General features: G+C 38.3%; 1 protein-coding gene across 1 annotated transcript in view; it reads right to left on the bottom strand.

Moving 5' to 3' along the window:
* LOC139731511 (metalloprotease TIKI1-like) overlaps nucleotides 1-19,799 on the bottom strand; it is a 66,237-nt gene that overhangs the window by 33,404 nt on the left and 13,034 nt on the right. Inside the window, 1 exon segment of the mRNA XM_071642395.1 lies at nucleotides 1,982-2,128. Coding sequence (XP_071498496.1) covers nucleotides 1,982-2,128 — 147 coding nt within the window.

Raw genomic sequence — 19,799 nt, 5'->3', positions numbered from 1 at the left:
CAAATTCAAAACTTGGTGATATTCAGGCATAAAGAGTAGGGAGAGATATTCTCTTTCCCCTGCATTGTATTGCCACTTCATTAAGTTTATTCTCTTCCTTCTATTTTTCCTTCCTTCTATATTATCCTCTTCGTTCCAATCCTCCCATGACCTCACTACACTTTCACTTTTATCAGAGTCACCTCCCCACCCCCATCTCCCTCTCTCTCTCTTCCCCTCCCTCCATTTATCTACCATATTTGTTCATAGCATCATACTATTTCAACTCAAGATTCTTTCTCTTATTCTACTTTTTCCCCCTAATGATTGTCTCTACAGTCCATTCACAGGCAAATAAGTATAATACATGTACTTTTGTATCATTTCTTATTTCTTCCCATTTTCTCTCATTAGTTAGGTCTACAATTTTTTTCATAAATTTGTTTTTGGAACATGCATCTTTGGAATTTGGTGATTGAATTACAGATATTTCTAAATAACTGCTACTATAAACAAATGTTATCCAACACATTCACTCAAAGTCTGCCAATAAGCAATTTGTAGAATATATATTTGGACTCATCATTTGCAAAGCAAAAGAGCTTTAAAAGTAATCAACTCTGCCTGTATGAATTTTTGGCTCTAAACTGATAATAATTTTCACCATAAAAGATATGGATTCAATATCAGTACATTTCTTGCATCAAACAAAATAAAAAAGAACAGTTCATCCATGTCTCAATCTGCCACAACACTTCATGCTCAAGAAATAGATGTGCCCCAACTTTCCCACATTTTGATATAAATACTTAGCTGCTTCCTGTTTAATAGCAAGAGCATGTCTCAGTATACCTTGGAATCTCACTGCACTTTTTTATTTCTCTCATTTTCTTCTTTTTTTGCAGTATTTTTTCCCCTCCTCTCAATCATCATTGATTCCCTACGATTCAATGCACTATCATTCCGGTCTCTTTTGAGACGCATTTAGAAAAATCCCTTTTACGCCAACTTCGGTGTAATTCCCGGCCTGATCCGTGCCCATTCACGGCGGGCCTGGGCGGCGTGCCTCGCCTGTCAACGGATATCATAACTCCATTCAGACCTGCCTGATAAATGAGGCACAAAATTGCTGCCCAGTTTAGTGCAAATGATTGGATCGCTTCTCTCCCCCATTCAGACTATTCAGACGATGGCAAACAGAAGGGTCACTCGGGTCATTTAACCATTTTCTCTCCATTTTTACTTTTTTCTTTTTCTTTTTTACTTGCCAGGTAGAATTTTTCATAGGCAGCCGTTCAATTAGAAGTTATTTGGAGGCAAAATGGAATGCTAGGAGTACAATAGGCTTAAACCGCAAGTAAACTATAACTAAAACTACTAACTCAAGTCAATTTGCCTTCTTACCCCCCCCCCCCCACTTTCCACTCCAAAATATTACCAGCTTCACCATAATAAGTCAAATTCATATTCTATTCCTATACATCATAACTATCTTATGTGTATGTCCATTAAGGAAGAATTGTGATCAAATATGAGAAACACGACCAGTGGGCCTTAGCCATTCTGAAGCTCAACCTTCTATGAAACTTTTCTGCAAGTAGCACTCAGACCACCAGTACTTAATTGGCCCAGTCTCATCAGGACCAAAACACTTGTTCCCAGACTGTTCCTTCATGCGATGATATTACTCGCAATATGTGCCGGGAGTGTTTTGTTTGGTCTCCGGTGAAACAAACTATATTCTTTGACAAAACTTTTACAGAGTTGCAGCAACTACTTAATTTCTCTATCTTTGGTTTTGTTGTTGTTGTTGTTGTTGTTGTTGTTGTTGTTGTTGCTGCTGCTGCTGCTGCTGCTGTTGTTGTTGTTGCTATTGTTGCAGTTACTGTTGTACTTGTAGAAAAAACAAACTTGGGAATTCTGTCATTAGGAGAAATAATAGCAATGGCTTAGATATCATGCAACTTTGATGAGACCATAGATGCTTGAAATCAGTCCGTACCTGAGCTGTGTCCTGGTTGAATATGACCGAGTTGAGGTCGCCGCAGTTGTAGTGCCAGATGAGGTCCTCGGTGGTGTAGGTCTGACGTATGGTGCCGGCCCTCAGGCTCTCCTGATGCCACAATGTCTGGTTCAGGGCAAACACCTCCTGCATGGGACAAGAGGAGCAGAAAAGATTTTGACATTAGTTACGTTCACACGCAGCTGCCAAACTTTAAGTTTAGGTCAAAAACTTAACTGTTGATGATTAGCTCCACTCGTGAATTCACAACGCTGGTTCACACGCGCACCTAAACTTTAAGTTACAACTTATGAGCGAATTCCACTCGATGATTTATTATACACCGGAAGTGCAGAGTCTTTGTTAGATGACCTTATGCCCATACAAATAGCACAGCTTGAGGTTGACCCGGATGCGAACGAGAAGCGAGGGTCATGCTAACTCACAAGCTCATTGATTATTGTGTCCACGAGTGGTGACCCCCCATGGCTCGTGGAAAGAGCGTAAACCCTAAGATGTCTCATGGTTCTAATCATCGATTAAACTTTAGGATTGCTAACTTTCGAGTGCGTCCACAGAGTGCTAAACTACAAGCTTTAAGTTTAAATAGCAACCATAACAGCAGCAGCAGCAGCAACAACAACAACAACAACAACGCCAATAACAACAACAACAAAACCAAGAGTTAAGTTTTCCACCTAAACTTAAAGTTTAGGAACAGCGTGTAAACCTAACTAATAACTTACGTTCTGAAACTCAACCCCCTGCTTTGAGTGCAACATTCGGTTTACAGTCGTAAAACTTGAGACACTTGCATTCTGAGAATTTGAACTCATTTGTTGTCCAGGAGCTGGGGGACAAACACATGGAGAATAAGAAGATTCATGGAATACTTTTTGAATTCACTTGTCTCTGTGAAATTCCACAGTCATTTTCTCTGGATGAAAGTGTAGCAATATTCACTTCATATACTATCATAAAACTCAGGGATACATGATAATCGAAATATCCGATTTGTAGACAAACTGGAAAACAGATTCAAAGAGAATAAAGAGATATACATGCACATATTACTTTCACTGGTCAATAGCATGGAAGGTATATAAGGCTTTCAAGAGATACTGTAATGCACGATATTTTTGCTGCATGAAATTTTTGCAAGTTGCCTCTAACATTCAATTCGTATAGTGTAGACAAGAACTTTCACATGCATTTTAATTTCATGAATCTTGGCTCTCGCGAAATTCACGAAATTGAAATGCACGTGAACATTCCTCGTTTTACAGTACGGGTTTGAGAAATTGACAGTCTTTGAAAGTGTGAGAGGCTTGGCAGAATGGACTTTGACTTGTTAACCCATTCCATATTGAATTCTAAAATGCCCATAGACTTAATGTACAGGCCACCTGGTTCCTGTACGGAATGGGTTAACAAGTACAGGAAGGCAGATGATTTTCTGCTGTGAATAGAGGGTCGATGCACATCATCTTCCCAATATTTGAATACATGGGATGGATACTTTCAACCTGAAGAAAATAAAGCATACATTGTCATAGAATCTCTTGAGGTAACCGGATACAGACTGACATTTTCATTATTCATAATCTGGATAACGCAGAGAGTTTCAATTCTCCAGGTCAATACTAGAAACCATGGCAATGACTGCACGGGTCTGAAACTTGGTGTCAAATCTTCACAGTGCAATAACCCTAGATTCCCTAGCCAGGGGGTGGGAGGGGGGATGTGAACAGTAACTAAACCCTCTTGTCATAAAAATATGGCAGCATGAATTTATGATTTTTGGGGGGATGTGTGCTGAACACAGAAGAATGAAAGCTTACAATGTAACAGAGGAAGAAAGAAGAAGAAAAAAATCCTAATAGAAGGCCCAACCAAATTAGGTTGAGAGGACGTATCAATCAAAATGTCACTCTAGATTTGGTAGGTATAGGAATTAAGGAGGACACAATACAGGGGATAGACACATGGTCCCATAACCGTGGAACTGGGTTTGGATTTCCCAGTGCACAGACTGCACTGCTTTAAGACCGGCGCTCCAAGTTGGGCGTTTAGACGAACCCGGTTCCGGAGGTTGCTGCAGACCGCCGTTGACCACTTTGTCACGCACACAATCTGCTCGCATAAACATGGCGCGATGCGGGGAGACATGTGTGTCTTTGACAGCTCAACTGAAGGCTCAGAGACCACCATCACGCAACACAAGACCGTATCTGTATCTAGAAAGAAAGCTCTTAGTTCTTCCTCCTCCTCCTCCTCCTCCTTCTCCTTTTTATGTTTGCTATTTACATGTAACTTCCCCTCCAAATAAAAACTTGGTGAAGTTAATTTGCAGTAACAATTTACACAAAGTGGAAACAGATTACGCTATGCAAAACAAAGATCATGAAAAGCCCTATAGGCCTAAATAGTGTAATCTGGAATGTTCTGAAGACTAGCATACCTTTGTCAATGTCTGACGTTTAGCAATGGCCCGCCCTGTGACCCATCTCTCAACCACTACTTTAAAATTACCACTGACAGACATAGGATGCAGTACATATTTGCAGGTGGTAATAACATGGCAAACTATCAACTTTCTTTTAACAAAACAGCAAAAAACAAACTGAAATTTAAAAAAAAAGCAAAATAAAAGATATATCACGTCACACAGCATCTGGAACATTCCTTCAAGCAAAAGAATTGTTCTTTGATGCAATGTGACTTGCATGATCATGAGGGCGTTGGGGGTGGGGGGGGGGGGATATCTTTCCATACCTAAAGCAGCACTCACACGGGGGTAAGACCTCACGATGGAATGAACCGGCAACCTCCACAACACATACGTTTGAGGCTCATCCTATCCTGCACGAGATATTTATAGCAGTACATGGGCACTTCAAACATACTTCGCATGGCAACATTTCAGGGATGTGCAAAGTCATAAAACAATCTGGTTGGGAATCCACAGTACATCTACTTGCCTTTGTAATCTGAGTCATGTTCATATCACTTTATTATTCATTGCCTCATAACAGAAGCTTCTCTTTCAATTTCCCCGTCTACATTCCAAATAAAATCGATTTCACATCGCGATACAAAGAAATGATAACTCCTGTGTGTGAATGGGGCTCATGAGTGCCCGATAAATGCCTCAATGAGGCAAGGCATTCTTGCATCATGCCTGTGCATCCTGTTTTTCAGACTGTACATGAAAGGAAAAATAAAAATAGAGCAGGGTTGAACTGGAAATGCTGGGTAGCTGGAACACATGTTCAATCTGCTGTAGAGCTCTGGAGACAACTTGTTGTATCCATTCCACTGACAAAAACTCAATGTGTGCTCAGGCAAAACCTTGATAATTATTCCTGTTTAATGTCATATTTTTGCAAGAAAATTCCTCTGATAACTACATCCAACATGACTAAAATCAAAACCATTGTATATGGATAGCTAAATCTTCAACGGTTTGTGAGATATGACAGGTCTGGATCATCGCTCTTGGTGAGTAAATATGGTACCTAATCCCAGATCAAATTGATATTATGTTAAGGGATTACATGATTTTGTGGGAAGACAGTGATACACACACTAGGGCCACACACCTGAAAGTCACAGAAATGGCACTGCCCTACAAGAAAGACCACATCATTCAGAGACAGTAAGTGTATAGATGTATAATGGCCTACAAAGGTTGTACCCAACACCACCATGCTATGCCAACATGTCTTCTGGATGGGGTTGAGATGGAGAGGAGTAAAGGAAAGATTCAAAGGGGTTGGAGGGTTGATCTCATGCATAGAATTCTGAGGAGCTATATGGGGAGGTTACATTTATTCGCAACACAGAAACCGGCTTCTGCAGGGCGTCAATTTGGTCTCCACATATTCACCTTGAGTCCTTCTGATGCGAACTTGATTTGCCAGAGACTGTGGGGTCAAAAAGTTAACAAGACCCCTCACAGCCCTTGCTGCCGCTGACTCTCTCTTTCAGGCACAGGTCATACGAAACTACATGAAACACGGTTCTGAGACCTTGCTAGTATGGTTTCAAAAGCATGGAAGCCAAAAGAGCAGGCAGTAACACATGCTTGAATCTGCTTTTGTCTCTCAGCACAAGCTGGTGTAAAGGTAATTCATTCTCATAGGCCAATTATCAAAACTGAAAGACTTTTTTTGACAAGCTATTTCATGTGGTATGTGGTATGTGGCAATAATACTCAGAGGGATACCAAGCAAGCAACTATACATTCATACACATTCTCAGCATGAACATAATTATCAGGTGAATGTACCTCCCAAATGCATTGTTCAATGACTACTCAGTATTGGATATTCAAGCCTTCAAAACATTCTACACACTTATCTGATATATTCCACTCAGCTTTACTGATAGCTTGTTCAATTTCACCAGTTTCAACTGAGATAATACTCTCAATGAATTAGATTTATAGGTGATATATCAAAAGGAAGTCACATTTGCAAGATATTTTACAGACATACGTTGTAGTCCCCTTTCATACTGGAGGCACTGACAACAAGTTTCTGTTTGGAGAATATGGATGCAAGTAACCTAGGGGGTATATTTAAAGCAGATAAATCAATGAGAGAAGCTAACATCAACACCAGCCAAATTAAGGGAACTCTAGCTTCACAAAGTTTTAGGTTGAACATGTTGTTATCCTTTTCACTTAAATACATATCATATTGGCATATTCGTTTCAAGATATGTAGGGCCTATGTTACAAGTCAATCATGTGTAAAATAAAATGTACTACATACCAGCGTCTGCCATCAATGTAAGATATCCATTTTCAAAGAAATGAAAATATGTTTTGGTAAATTGAATTCCAATATAAATCTGGTGCAGGCTTTCTGATAAAGTGAAGAAAAAAAAAACCACCGATGCTCCGTCAAAACAATTTCATCTCGTGCTGAGATGCCTACAATTTTAACTCCGGCCTTTGTGGCGGTGGTGGTTGTTGCTTCTTGAGGACGGCGCGGGGATGTGATCCCGAGCATAACAAGGGCCGCTCAATAGCTGGAACAGAAAAATATCATCTGGAAACGGCAAATTAGGAGGAAATGAAGACGAAATGAAGATGTCTCGGACTGGCCGAGCGAGTCCGCGAGACCCAGATTGGCTGGATGGCTCAAGAGAGCGACGCTAATGACCTTTCCGCCAATATGCCCCCGAAAATGGCCACCGTCTTTACTTGATGGACTTCTCATCCGATGAGTACTTTGTACATTGGATGGTGGTAAGGTACAGGAGGTAAAGGAGGTCACAAGACTGTTGACTGAGGATAAAAACAAAGGGTGTACTGATACGGTGGAAAGGCAATTTTGTGGAAAAGGGCTTGTTGTTCCTGCATTTCTTTGATTTCCTGCCCTCATATGATATTTGCTTTGGAAACAAACAAACAAACAAATACCAGACAGCCTCAGAAATGTTTTTTTGTTTTTTGAATGATGCTTTTGCTAGATTCCACAAGTGCAGGTGTGAGTAAAAGTTGCACTTTTTGCATTCATGACTTTACACACATCCATGTACATGTGAAAAAATGTAAGGACTGCTGGAAATGTATTTTCCTCATGCAGCTGGTTATCTTTGAACCCATATCTCATTTGTTTTTTTCTTCCAATACATCAAATACATCAGTGATTGTGTGAAACATGTCTCAGATGTAAGGATGGCACATTAATAAAATGTTTCTCCTCCTAATAGTGAACCCAATCAGGAACAGTAAATCGTGATTACCTTCAGAAAATATCCTGCATTGCAGTTGCTATTTGGCTCGACTAAAGGTAACAAATAAAAAAAAAGCTCCTGTTTGAGCATATAAATTTTTACTTAACCCGTTTAGGACGGTTTGATTTTTCTACAACACGCATTTCCCATAGACACCTGCCTGAGTATACTCGGGACTCGTCCTCAACGGGTTAAGGGTGTGATTATGCTTTATTTGCGAAGACAGAATCAGCGTTTTTAATAAACTGATCCATAAATCCATTCACATGGGGGGGCATGTACATGATTTTGTGTCTATGCTTCCCCAGTAAAGGCGATTATCGATAGAGAGAATCGCCGATTGTAAACTTGGTTCGTGTTTATGCTTCCCCATTATATGTGATTACAGCGAATCACTGATCGTAAATGCATTTTTGTGTGTGTTCAGAATTAGCATTTTGAAATGCCATTTACATCAAAGTGAGTCAGGATTCGCCCATGCTTTCCAACTAATCACGTTTCAAAACCCTGATTATGGCCCCCCAAAAGAGTTGAGCATAAATGCAACCCAGGTCTTCACTTGCCGAAAGAATCTTTTATAGGGGTATGCATTCTTCTTTTGGTTATGAAGAATCTTGGAGTTGACATCCACAACTGTGTCATCTAAAGAATTTGTCTGTCAACCGCGGATTGCAGGAGCAACTGTAGCAAAAACCCCTTGGAGCATGGTTTTACAGGGGGGAAGGCCAAACCACAGCTGACAGGGCAGGGGAATTATACCGGTCTCCAACATCCAAACACAGCATCGGAGGCGGTGAAAGGGAGGACCCGACAGAAGTCCATGCGCCTCTGTCACCAGACATCAAACTTGGCTCTGGGACATTTTCGATTATTCTCACCCCCAATTTCCACTCCAGAATTAAGAGGAGTCCTGTAAGAATAACCCTGAACCGCCACATCAACATCACCAGTCACAAAGCCTTGCAATTCTACAATGTAGGCCTATTTGTTTGAATTCCTTGTCCATTCTTGCAAGAGATTCCCAGTGTTTACACATCATTTTCAAATAAAGCAGTTGCCTACATTTTTACAAGAAAGACCAAAATCAAATAAACGATGATTTTATATAATGATGAATTTCAGATGGAAGTATATAAGATAAGATATAATGGGATGGGATGCTATACATTTTATTAGAGGGGGATTGAGATATTCCATATTGTCGCTGAATTACTTCTTTCAAAAAGCAGCATTAATTTCAAGGTGTGAATAGGTGTTTAGGGCATTTATGTGTGTGTATAAGTGTGAGTGAGAGAGAGAAAGAGAGGAAGAGATAGAATCCAATCATTCATTGGGGTATACTTCACATGGGCACTTATGTTTCTAGCCTAAAGCTCCACTTGTAACCTTGGCACTTCAAAACAATGCCACACTTCCCATTATTTCACACAGGATTATACACCTATGATTAATTATATCATCTGTGTATAGATTATGAACAGGTGCAATTCCTAAAATGTCATTAACTTGCTCCCCCCCCCCCCACCTCCACTATGTCATCATCTGCTTGTAAAAATACCAGACACATTGACTTAAACTCCATTAAAAGGAATATATGTATCATCTGTACTTTGTAATGAATATTTCCATGGTACACTTACAATTACTAGATGGAAATTTGATGTGTTGGAAAAGTTGGCCAAAAAATAAAAGGCATCTTTTAAGCATTAATAGGTATACATGTATATATGCTAAAATATGGAGACATTGCAACAGACTAATAATATTTGAGGGAAAGAATCTGACATATATATCTTGTTCAGAAAGCAAATCAAATACGAGAAAACTTCCATGTGACTCGTCTCGACAGTCGTCTGTGGACAAATGGTGTAGTTATAGCTCTCGAAATGGCTTTCAAATCGGCTTTCAAATCTGGAGGTTATTGATTTACGCTGACGTTTATACCAATGAATTATTGTCCCACAGAGGGCGGATATTTTCTTTTGATGTTCCCTCTGAAAAGATCTCACTGTCACAACATGATTAGCGCAGGCGTATATCATCCGACAATAGTTCCTGTATTCTTCAGAAAACCAGTGACCCCCCAAGACCTGTAAATCCAGTTTAAAATGACCTCTGTAACATTTGATCATTACACATCAAACAGCAAACCATAAAGTTCTGGTTAAGATGTGAACCAAACGTATGCATGCATGGAATCTCTTTCTTCATGATCCAGTCATCTCATCAACTGACAACTCATGGATATCCACAGCTGGAGAAAGCAATTCTTATCCAATCGTTCCTATTTTCCAGTGACTTAAAAACCAACATCCAAGTTGACCTGGTAGCTGTAGGACTGTAAGTGGATGCGTTTATCAACTCACTTCTGGTGCAGAATTAAGATTTCCACACAACTTCCAGGGAGTTTGAGAAGTTGATAAACGCAAAGCTGTTTTGATTACGGAGTTAGAAGTGCATTTCTGAAATGCTGAAAAAGTGCGATCAAAAACGTGTTGAGCCAGAAATGTATTTCTGTATAGAGTTGATAAATGCATAGTCGTTTTGAAATGTGTTTATGGCTTGGATCTGCTCACACCATCCCCTGCGAACTACACATCTCTGCTCCTTAGGTCAAACTGCATAATGGAGCTGCGCAATGACAAGGCCTCACCAGTTGACTCACGACAGAGTTGATAAACACAGCAATTCGAGAAAGGCAATCCTTCAGGCGTTTGCAAGCACTTTTTGATAGCTGGTAATGAAATGTGTTTTAAACATTAGAAAGTTGATAAAGGCAACCTTAGTGTCAGTCAAACAGCAGGTAGCACATTTCAGTCACCATCAGTCTGCTTCTTTCTTGTATTCTGGTCCTCATCAGGTGGGGAGCCCAGTGCAAGTTTGTTTGTTAAGAAAACATATCAATGCATGCTGGAAGAAAGTATTCCATTGAGCAAGATCCAATGAAGCAATGAAAACTGGAAAGTCAATACTGTAAAACATGATATATTCGCCGCATGAAAATTTTGCGAATTGGAGCCGACAGACTTTCTCGCAGCATGAAATTTTCGCGACTTACCACTAGCATCCAATGCATATTGTGTAGGCAAGAACTTTCGCGTGCATTTTAATTTTGCGAATGTTGCCGCTCGCGAAATTCGCGAAATTAAAATGCACGCGAACATTCCTCATTTTACAGTATGTGCAAACAATTGTCTGATATAATCTGTATGCTCATCATTCTCAAAGTCTTGAAATTTGGACACTTCTTTTTTCCAAAAGCAAATGGTCCCAGATTTAGAATAGTGTGGACAATACAGCTCTGCTATGGTGACTTATCCTACTAATAAACATTCTTGCATCCACCTAACCTCATAAGGCTTCTGCTGAACTTCGGGAGCCACAAAGTTGTATTAACTGGGCCAGCAAATTGTTTGAATGTTTCAAATATTTTGGCGCAAACAGGCACACACATCTGATATGCAGTACATTGATTTCCAGTGAATCTTTCAAAAGAATAAAGTACTTTTTTATGCAGTTTAAATTCCTGTTTGACCAGATGGTAGTGGGATGCTACTGTCTATTCCCCTACAAATCACCACCATCTCTTCTTCCTACCCCCCCTCCCCCCACCAAAAAAGAAAAAAGAAAAAAAAAAGAAGAAACCCCGCCACAGCCCGTTCATCTGTTGCCGGCGATGAAAGAGCGTCTGGCCTTTCCTCAAAGAGTTCCTTTCAATATCTTCACCCCTCTTTATGAGCAGTGGCGTCCGAGCGGTGACAAGCGATTGAGGGGGAAGGCTCCGACTCCACGGCTCAAAGACAAAGAAGAAGACTCCGCGACGATAATGGCCCATTCTCCGTCGCACTCTTTCAAGCTTTTCCCTTTGAAAGCTGCCAATTTGCCGCAAGCATACCGAAGAGAATTGCATTTTTCGTTGAAAAAAAAAACAGAAAAGAAAAGAAAAAAAAGGTAAATGGAATTGGGATGTACACTGTTCGGTAGAGAATTGAATCCCTGCTACTAAATCATCCTCTCTTGTATCTTCTTCACCTTCCTTTTCAGTCCTTTTGTCGTCCTTTCACGTCCTGTCACGGATGATAGTGTCTCCAGCACAAAGGGCGGTGAACAATCGATTTACACTGGGGCATACTATTCTCTTTGGGGAGTGTGTACTTTGAATTGATAACAATCAAATTAAGTGGCAATCCTTGCGATATCATAACATTTTTTTTTAAGAGAGAGAGAGAGATAGAGATAGAGGTCATCTACATTGCAGGCAACCAACCCTAAAGAGAGGTTTTTATTTCAACCGGTTTTATTCATTCAATAGCGAAAGAAGTTATTCACTATACATCTGTGTGCCATCTACCTCTTTTCCCCTCTTCTTCATTCTCTCCTTTGCAAGTGAAAGAAATAAATCATTTTATAAAGTTCTATTCCACTGTTGCACAGGTACAAAGCTTTGATACTCCAATTCAAGTTGTCATGTTCACATTGCTTTCATTTAAGCTTTGAGATTGGATTCCAATGACATAAATACTTTACTATCATACAGAAAGTGCACAGAGGCACCGGCTAGTCTACTCTATGTGAAATGAAAACTTTCTATGAATGTTTAGCAAATATTCATTCAGTTTTGTTAAGACATACAGCTGTATATGAAAATATGTCCATTTATAAATCTATTCAAATTCATTACTGTTTTCCCTGAATACTAGTAGAAAAAATGATATTGCTATATCTCAAACTTTAATATCCATTTTTATCTAATTCAATCTCCCTGTCTTCTCAAATATGTTTTAGATATTAACAAATATGCACATCTTAAACCATGCAAAATTCAAAATTTAAATTACCTCATGACCATAATTACGGGCCAAACATAATGTGAGAAGTGTATTTAGGAGAAACGTGACTCAAGGTTTGCTTTCTCACTTACAAAGATTATTTCATTAAATTCATGAAACATATTCTTTAACACAAAAATTTTAATTCGGCAATCTGAAAGGGCTCTCCTTTTTTCTTTTTTTTTTTGGATATCTCAGCCATTCCAAAACCAATTTTCATCGAATAAACTTTGAATACCTCTTAGAATTGTATGCTCTTTAATATTTTATAATGTGGTTTCTAAGTATCTTGCAAAAAGCTAAAAGCTGAATCCTCTCTTCAACCAATATTACACCATCCCTTTAAAGCACACTGTCTTGACTCATTGCTGGCGGAACACAGAGGTTGCTGAGCTTACTTTTCTACACCATCCAGAGAAAGCAACCCTTCTGGCAATGGTCAAGTTCAAACCAATAAAACTTGACCATTATGACTATGATTCAATAGCTCGTATAGTCATTCCTCTTCAATTCTCATCTCAAATCATCCACATTTGACGTTGTGCTGTGCTATTCAATCACAGCTCATCCAATCACAATACACTCTGACCAGCAAGGTCATGACAGTTTATAATCACTCCTGATTTTTTCCTCCTTTGTGTGAAATATTCAAATACATATCTATTAGGGACAAAAAAAGTTCACCTTATTATCTGGGCCCCACTTCATAAAGGATGTTAGGACAGCAACGCTTGCTGGAATGGGTCCCGTTTCATAAAACTTGTAACAACTGCCACATTTCTACGACAAATTTGCTCTCAGCCAATCAGATGCAAGGATTCCAGTAGCTTATAACAACTATCGTAACTTGCTATCTATAACAAGTTTTATAAAACGGTGCCCAGGAAGCTGGATTCTTGTTGTTACCATGACATTGCCATTCAAGCATGAGTTGCTATCATATCATCTTTTTATGAAATTACGGAGGCCTGATGTCAGCAGCATCACGCCATACTCTTGCAATTTTCTATCAAGCCAGGGTGAAAAGGTCAAGCGTATAGTACACTGGTCATTTGGTAGTCAGAGGCACAGTAAAACAAAGCGATCGTAATGAAGTGTGGGTCCCACACTTATTAGAATTGCTCTGTTTTGGATATCTCAGGCATTTCAAAACCAATTTTCATCAAATAAACGTTGAATTCCTCATGAAATTTCATGCTCTTTCATATTTCATAAAAGGTTTCTCATTATCTCACCAAAAAATGTTAGAAACCTGAAATTAGGTCTCAACCAAAACTATACGATCCCTTTAAGTTTCACTGAAAGAAATAAAAAAAGCTACTTAGCATGTAATGACTTGATTTTTCATTTCAAAATATTAAAACAAAACAATAAAAAAGGTCTTTTAGTCCCTTTTAAGTCTCATTATGGACTCATATGTCTGAATCATAAATGAGCAGATTAACCACAGACCAATTACCCCTACAGTCTCAAAGAGAATCGTTTACAACTACCCAAGAGCTTGCCTAAAGGATTGCCTGACATAGCAACAGCTAATGCACACACACACACACACACACACACACACTTGGTTTAAAGTTTTGAGATATACAGTATGTCATAAAAAAAATTACAATCAGATTTTCGCATTGATAACACCCAAAATAATTAAACTGTCTAAATGCTACTTCAGGGTCTTAAAACATAACATCTTAGCTCTATTTTGCAGAAAACCCCATTCAATTTGGTTAAGCGGTCACAGAGAAATGTGGAATGTTGGAAAGCATGTCATGAGTCTGATTCTTCCAAGTTTAGCACTTCGATACTTCTGTGTGTGAATATAATAGACAGAACTTGGAGGGAAGAGATTCTTGACATCCTCTACAAAATTCCTCATTTCTCTTTGACCACTGAAACAAATCAAATGGGGTTTTCTGTAAGTGTGGGGAATGAGTTATACTTTCATACCCTGAATTTGTATTTGGATTGATTCACTATTTTTAAAGATATCATTGCGGAGGGTCCCGTTGTAATTTTTTTTGGGACATATGGTATAAAGCATACAAAGTGTAATGATCAGTTTGCTACTATACTTCAAGGAAACCAGTCATAAATTTGAATAGACTTGTAAATGGATATATTTTCAAATATACATGTATATGTTTTGGCTATCTTAAAGGGATGGTACAGTATTGGTGGAGATGAGAATTGGGCTTTTAACTTTTTGCGAGATACCAAGAAAACACTTATGATATAGTACAGAACATACCATTTTAAGAGTAATTCAAAGTTTATTTGATGAAAATCGGGTTTGGAATGACTGAAACATTCAAATACAAAGTAAAACAAAGCAATCGTAATAAAGTGTGGGTCCCACACTTTATTAGAATCACTCTATTTTTGGATATCTCAGCCATTTCAAAACCAATTTTCATCAAACAAACGTTGAATTCCTCATAGAATTACATGCTCTTTCATAGTTTATAGGAGGTTTCTCATTATCTCACCAAAAACGTTAGAAACCTGAAATTAGGTCTAAACCAAAACTGTACGATCCCTTTAAAATGATTATATATGATATGCATTCATGAAAAGTTTTACCTTCATGTGGAGAAAACTAGCTGATGCCTCTGCACTTTCTATAATTGATATCAAAGTTTTTATGACATTAGATTCCAATCTCAAAACTTGAGGTTGGATTTATAAAGACAATGTGAATTCCATTTAGAGAAACATTGTAACACAATATTCCATTTTGCTGTATTTTCAGTAGCTTTAAAATATTGTTTTGTACCTTTCCCCTATTTTTTAAACAGGTCTAACACTTGTAAGAAAAAAAAATGCTTGAAGTAAAGTCGAAATCTTATTTGCCACAAAATTGGTCTCCAAATGTGACAAGATGAAATTGAGCGTAACTAGAGAAGGCGTGCATTATCAGGTGCAGAAACCCTGAGTGCCCGCAGCGTATACTTCCGATATCCGTGTCATATTTAGTTATCATCTATTTCCCTTAAAAAATGCAGCGGTAGCGGTGATGAAAGAATTCGGTCTGGCCTGCCTCCCACTCCACCGCCATTTCAGCAATGCCGTGTATTGTTCCCCATCTCAGTCAGCAGGGAACGAGCTCCAACATAAGGTTATCAGACTAAGAAGTCAGCTATACTACATCCGCTCACGACTTCAGGAGATTGCGCACAAAGAGGGGGGGGGGGGGGGGAGGGCGGTATGTAATAGAGAAAATATGTGAGTGCGTTTGTATTGATAACAGAGAACATGGCATTGACTCACACTCACACAAAGATACACACACACAGAGACACACACAAACACACTAGCCAGGTGAAACAAGTCACACAAAAATCTTATCTGACAAATTGCCACTTTGATAGCAATTACCTCTCTCCCCTCCCACATGCATGTTCCACATAACATCATAACCATCAAGGAGAGAAGAGAAAGAGAGGGAGAGAGGGAGAAAGAGAGAGATAGATAGATAGAGCGGGGGACGAGGGAGAGGGGGAGAGATGAATGGAAACTCACTCCCTTGACAGCTGGAATATGTATACTGGACGGTACTCAAAAAAAAAAAAAAAAACAGACTGGTGCTTGCTCTTGCAAATGCATTACTAATAACTTTTGCTATATAAAAGAAATATATCTGGGAGACTGTTTGGGGAAAAGCTTCTCTGAGCCCATCTGTGCTTTGATATTCATTCTTTAAGAACATAAAATAAACATAAAAGGAATATCAGCAGAAGTTGCTATCTAGGATTAACTCATCAACTGCAGACAAGTGTGTGGACAAAGATGGTATGTTGAAACACTTCCAGAGCATTTGCTGTGGTGATGCTCTATAGCTGACCAGACCAGTACATGGGATGGATACATTACAAAAGCTGAGTTTGCAGATTAAAGACTACCAACCTCTTATATCTGCAAGGTAATTACGGTAGGTTAAATACAAATAAATATAGATTATCTCAAATATAAGCAAATATGAAGCTGATAAGAAAAATCTTATTCATGAAATCTTCAGCAAAGAACTCATTGGTGTTTACTTAGCTCTATCACTTAATTGCATTCTTGTGTGATTAAAAATTCAATCAACAATCCATCAGGATGACATGGGCCTTGGAAGTAAAGGTGGCTTGAAACAAAACATCTCTAATAAAAATCATTTGATCAAGTACCGACTAGGATGATAAAACAATTTGTATCCAAACGAAGGCTGGGTAGCCAGACTTAAATGAATCTATCAGCCTATTTATACAGAGAAGAGTTGTCAAGTTTTGGATTAACTTCATTTTTCATGAAAATTACACATTCCATCAATGATACTGACACATGTTAAGGGCAGCGATTATTCCCCCTGCTTTCTGCAAGTGGTTAGTCAAGTGCTCTTTCATTATGCTAGAAAAGTGAATTTTTGTGTAATTCCCTTTATATTTTCTTTATATTGTTGTCCACACATGATATCATAACTTCTAGTAGTCTCTTCATCCAGCGGTTTCAACACCAAAACTTTTAAATATTCATAACTTTGCATCTAGATTGTCCGATGTTCCTCAAACTTTCACTGATGGGTTCTACTAATGTTGCTGCTTTCATTCAATCCACATTTCTCTTTGGGTTTTGGTTTCCTTTAAGATCCAACAACAGGAGAAAGTAGTAACTATGGAAGTTCATGCAAAAAGTGTGAGAGACCACTTACTCTGTCCCTTTCATTCTATGTACATGTACCAACTCTGGGCTTCATTCGAGTACTGTCTACACAGTATGGAGCAAGTCCACAAACTTCGCAAGATTCCTTCAAGTACTGCAAATCATTCCAGGCAACACAGCAGGAGGTTTGACAGATAAAAGAAAGAGGAATTCCTTCAGGTTCTTTCGCCATAAGATTATATGATGAGGACAGACAGAATAAAACATAGAGTAGATTCGCACTTTACATACCAGCATCCTCAGAACTAATTATCTCCTTTTCACCCTTTTTAAAAAGGAGATTTAATATGACAGAGTGCAGTAATGGGGGGTCAGATGCACAAACTAGTCTCATGTTAAGTCTCTCTAATTATTATGCAGAACGTTATGAGCTGCTGTCTCATATATTTGAAGATACCCATACACATGAACACTTTAAGTGGTCAAAGTCTTGACCAAAGAAAAATATAGCATGAAGCAAACATCAATCAGTGTTTTAATGTCATTAATAAAGCTCAACAATAAATCATAACCAGTTGGAAGCAAAGATGTTGTTTTTGGAGTCGAAAGAAAGCCAGAATGACAAAGTATTCTTTGTTATCAACATTTCCTTGACAATTTTAAATTCTGAATATCATCATCAGTGTCATTTACTCATCCAGTAGAGAACCAGTCAACATAATCTTTTTTCTTTTTAAAGACTGCTTATCCTTAAAGAATGTCTATTTCCCTCAAATATGCATTTGGGCAATTCCGCGGTTAGTAACGTTACATTTGAACAAATTCAGATATTTGTTTTTACTACTAAATTACCATCTATTCATTTCAAGTCAAAATTATGTCAAAAACATGTTCATCCTTCCCAGGTTTATGATACAGAAATGAATGAATACAATCCATGAAATATTAGAATTGCTATGGCAACTTAAAGGGCAGGTTAGTAACGTTACGAAAAAAGGACATGACAAAAAAATCAATGTCTTGTAACAAAAAGTATACAAAAATTCAAGTCACTTCAAACAAAGTGTTGCATTAATTTTAATTATTGCATCATGACAAATGTTCACACAAATTTTTTTAGCAGTTCAACCAATTATTTTTTAGCTAGACCCCCAAAAGCATGGTTAGTAACGTTACGGTTAGTAACGTTACATTTGTCCGGAGTAATTCCGCAGGTTATTTCACCCTTTTGTAATTGACAAAATGTCACATGACTTCTGGAGTATTTAAATGTATTCATCTTTTACCCATTAGCAAAACTTTGAGGAAAAAATTTCAAAGGAACCCACTGTAATTTGCATTTAAGTGAATTTCAGCATCCCCAGTCCCACATGTACATTTTAAATGATGGTTTTAGATCTCGCGAAATCAATAAATACGAAAAATAAAATCTACTGAATATGAAAGACCTTAATGATTGGTGAACATCCATGGCATTAGTTGGTACCTAAATTAAAGAGTAAGATAAAGAGGCACATTTCTTTTATCCATGTCATGTCCACCTAACTGCGGAATTGCCCATTTATAAGGTAAATACTGACAATTTAATTAGAACCAATCGAGAGTGAAAATTAGGTTTTCAGTCATAAATGGCTACATCTCTTGAAGAGGACTTCTTCTTAATCTTTTCAAAAGCCCACCAAAGTGAACTTACAAATGTGAATTACACAGAAGTCATTTATTTTGTGTTGTTTTCTTCTCACATTCTATGACATAAAATCACTTGTCATGACTACTTTCTGCTTTCATAATTTTGGTGAAATCTCTTAGGACAAATAACAAAATACACTTTAACTACTGCGTATGATAATGTGATGAAACATTTGATTAAAAAAAACACACACACACACACACACAAAAGATTTTGCACTTTTTAGACAGTGCATCAAAATGGAAGTCCCAATGCACAACAATGGGGATTGACCCCACGGGCCAAAACTTGACCGCAAAACCACTGGGACAGCATCAAGCTGTGTTCTCAAAGGACAATATTGTGAGGTGTCATTCAACTGTATTGTTAGAGTGCTCTGATGGTCTTTGAAGCACCTTGGAGGTACGCTTCCATAAAACCAATTTTCTTTGTCACCTTCATATCATCACAAGACAATCAAGGGATGACATGATATCAACCATACGTCATATCTATGAGATTGCAAGATCTATGATGTTTCATCAGAGTTGATAAATGTTTTACTCATACATGAGAGTCCTGCATCAGACATGCTGCAAGGCACAATGGCCCGAATATCAAATGGTTGTTGAAATCAAATCCGCGACTTAAATCTAGTCTTTTGGACTAACAAAAGCATGAAATAGGCATACTTTATGTCTGTAATGTACACATGCACTTTTCATGCAATTGAAATTTGCATAATCTGAGGACGAGTTTAAGCTATCTTTGTGAATTCTGGCCTTGAGGTTCGTGAAAGATTGTACATGTACAAACTAGTGGTCTACATTACTCATAACTATGATTGAAAATTATGACTGAACTGCTTAGGCCTACATATAATCTTTCTTGTGACTTTGTCACTTTTATGACAATGGCATTGTTTGATAGA

Source organism: Diadema antillarum, unplaced genomic scaffold, assembly GCF_040938485.1.
Source record: "Diadema antillarum isolate AM-2024a unplaced genomic scaffold, OU_Dant_1.0 seq00000376_RagTag, whole genome shotgun sequence".
NCBI lineage: Eukaryota > Metazoa > Echinodermata > Echinoidea > Diadematoida > Diadematidae > Diadema > Diadema antillarum.
This window is presented reverse-complemented; position numbering and strand designations above follow the sequence as displayed.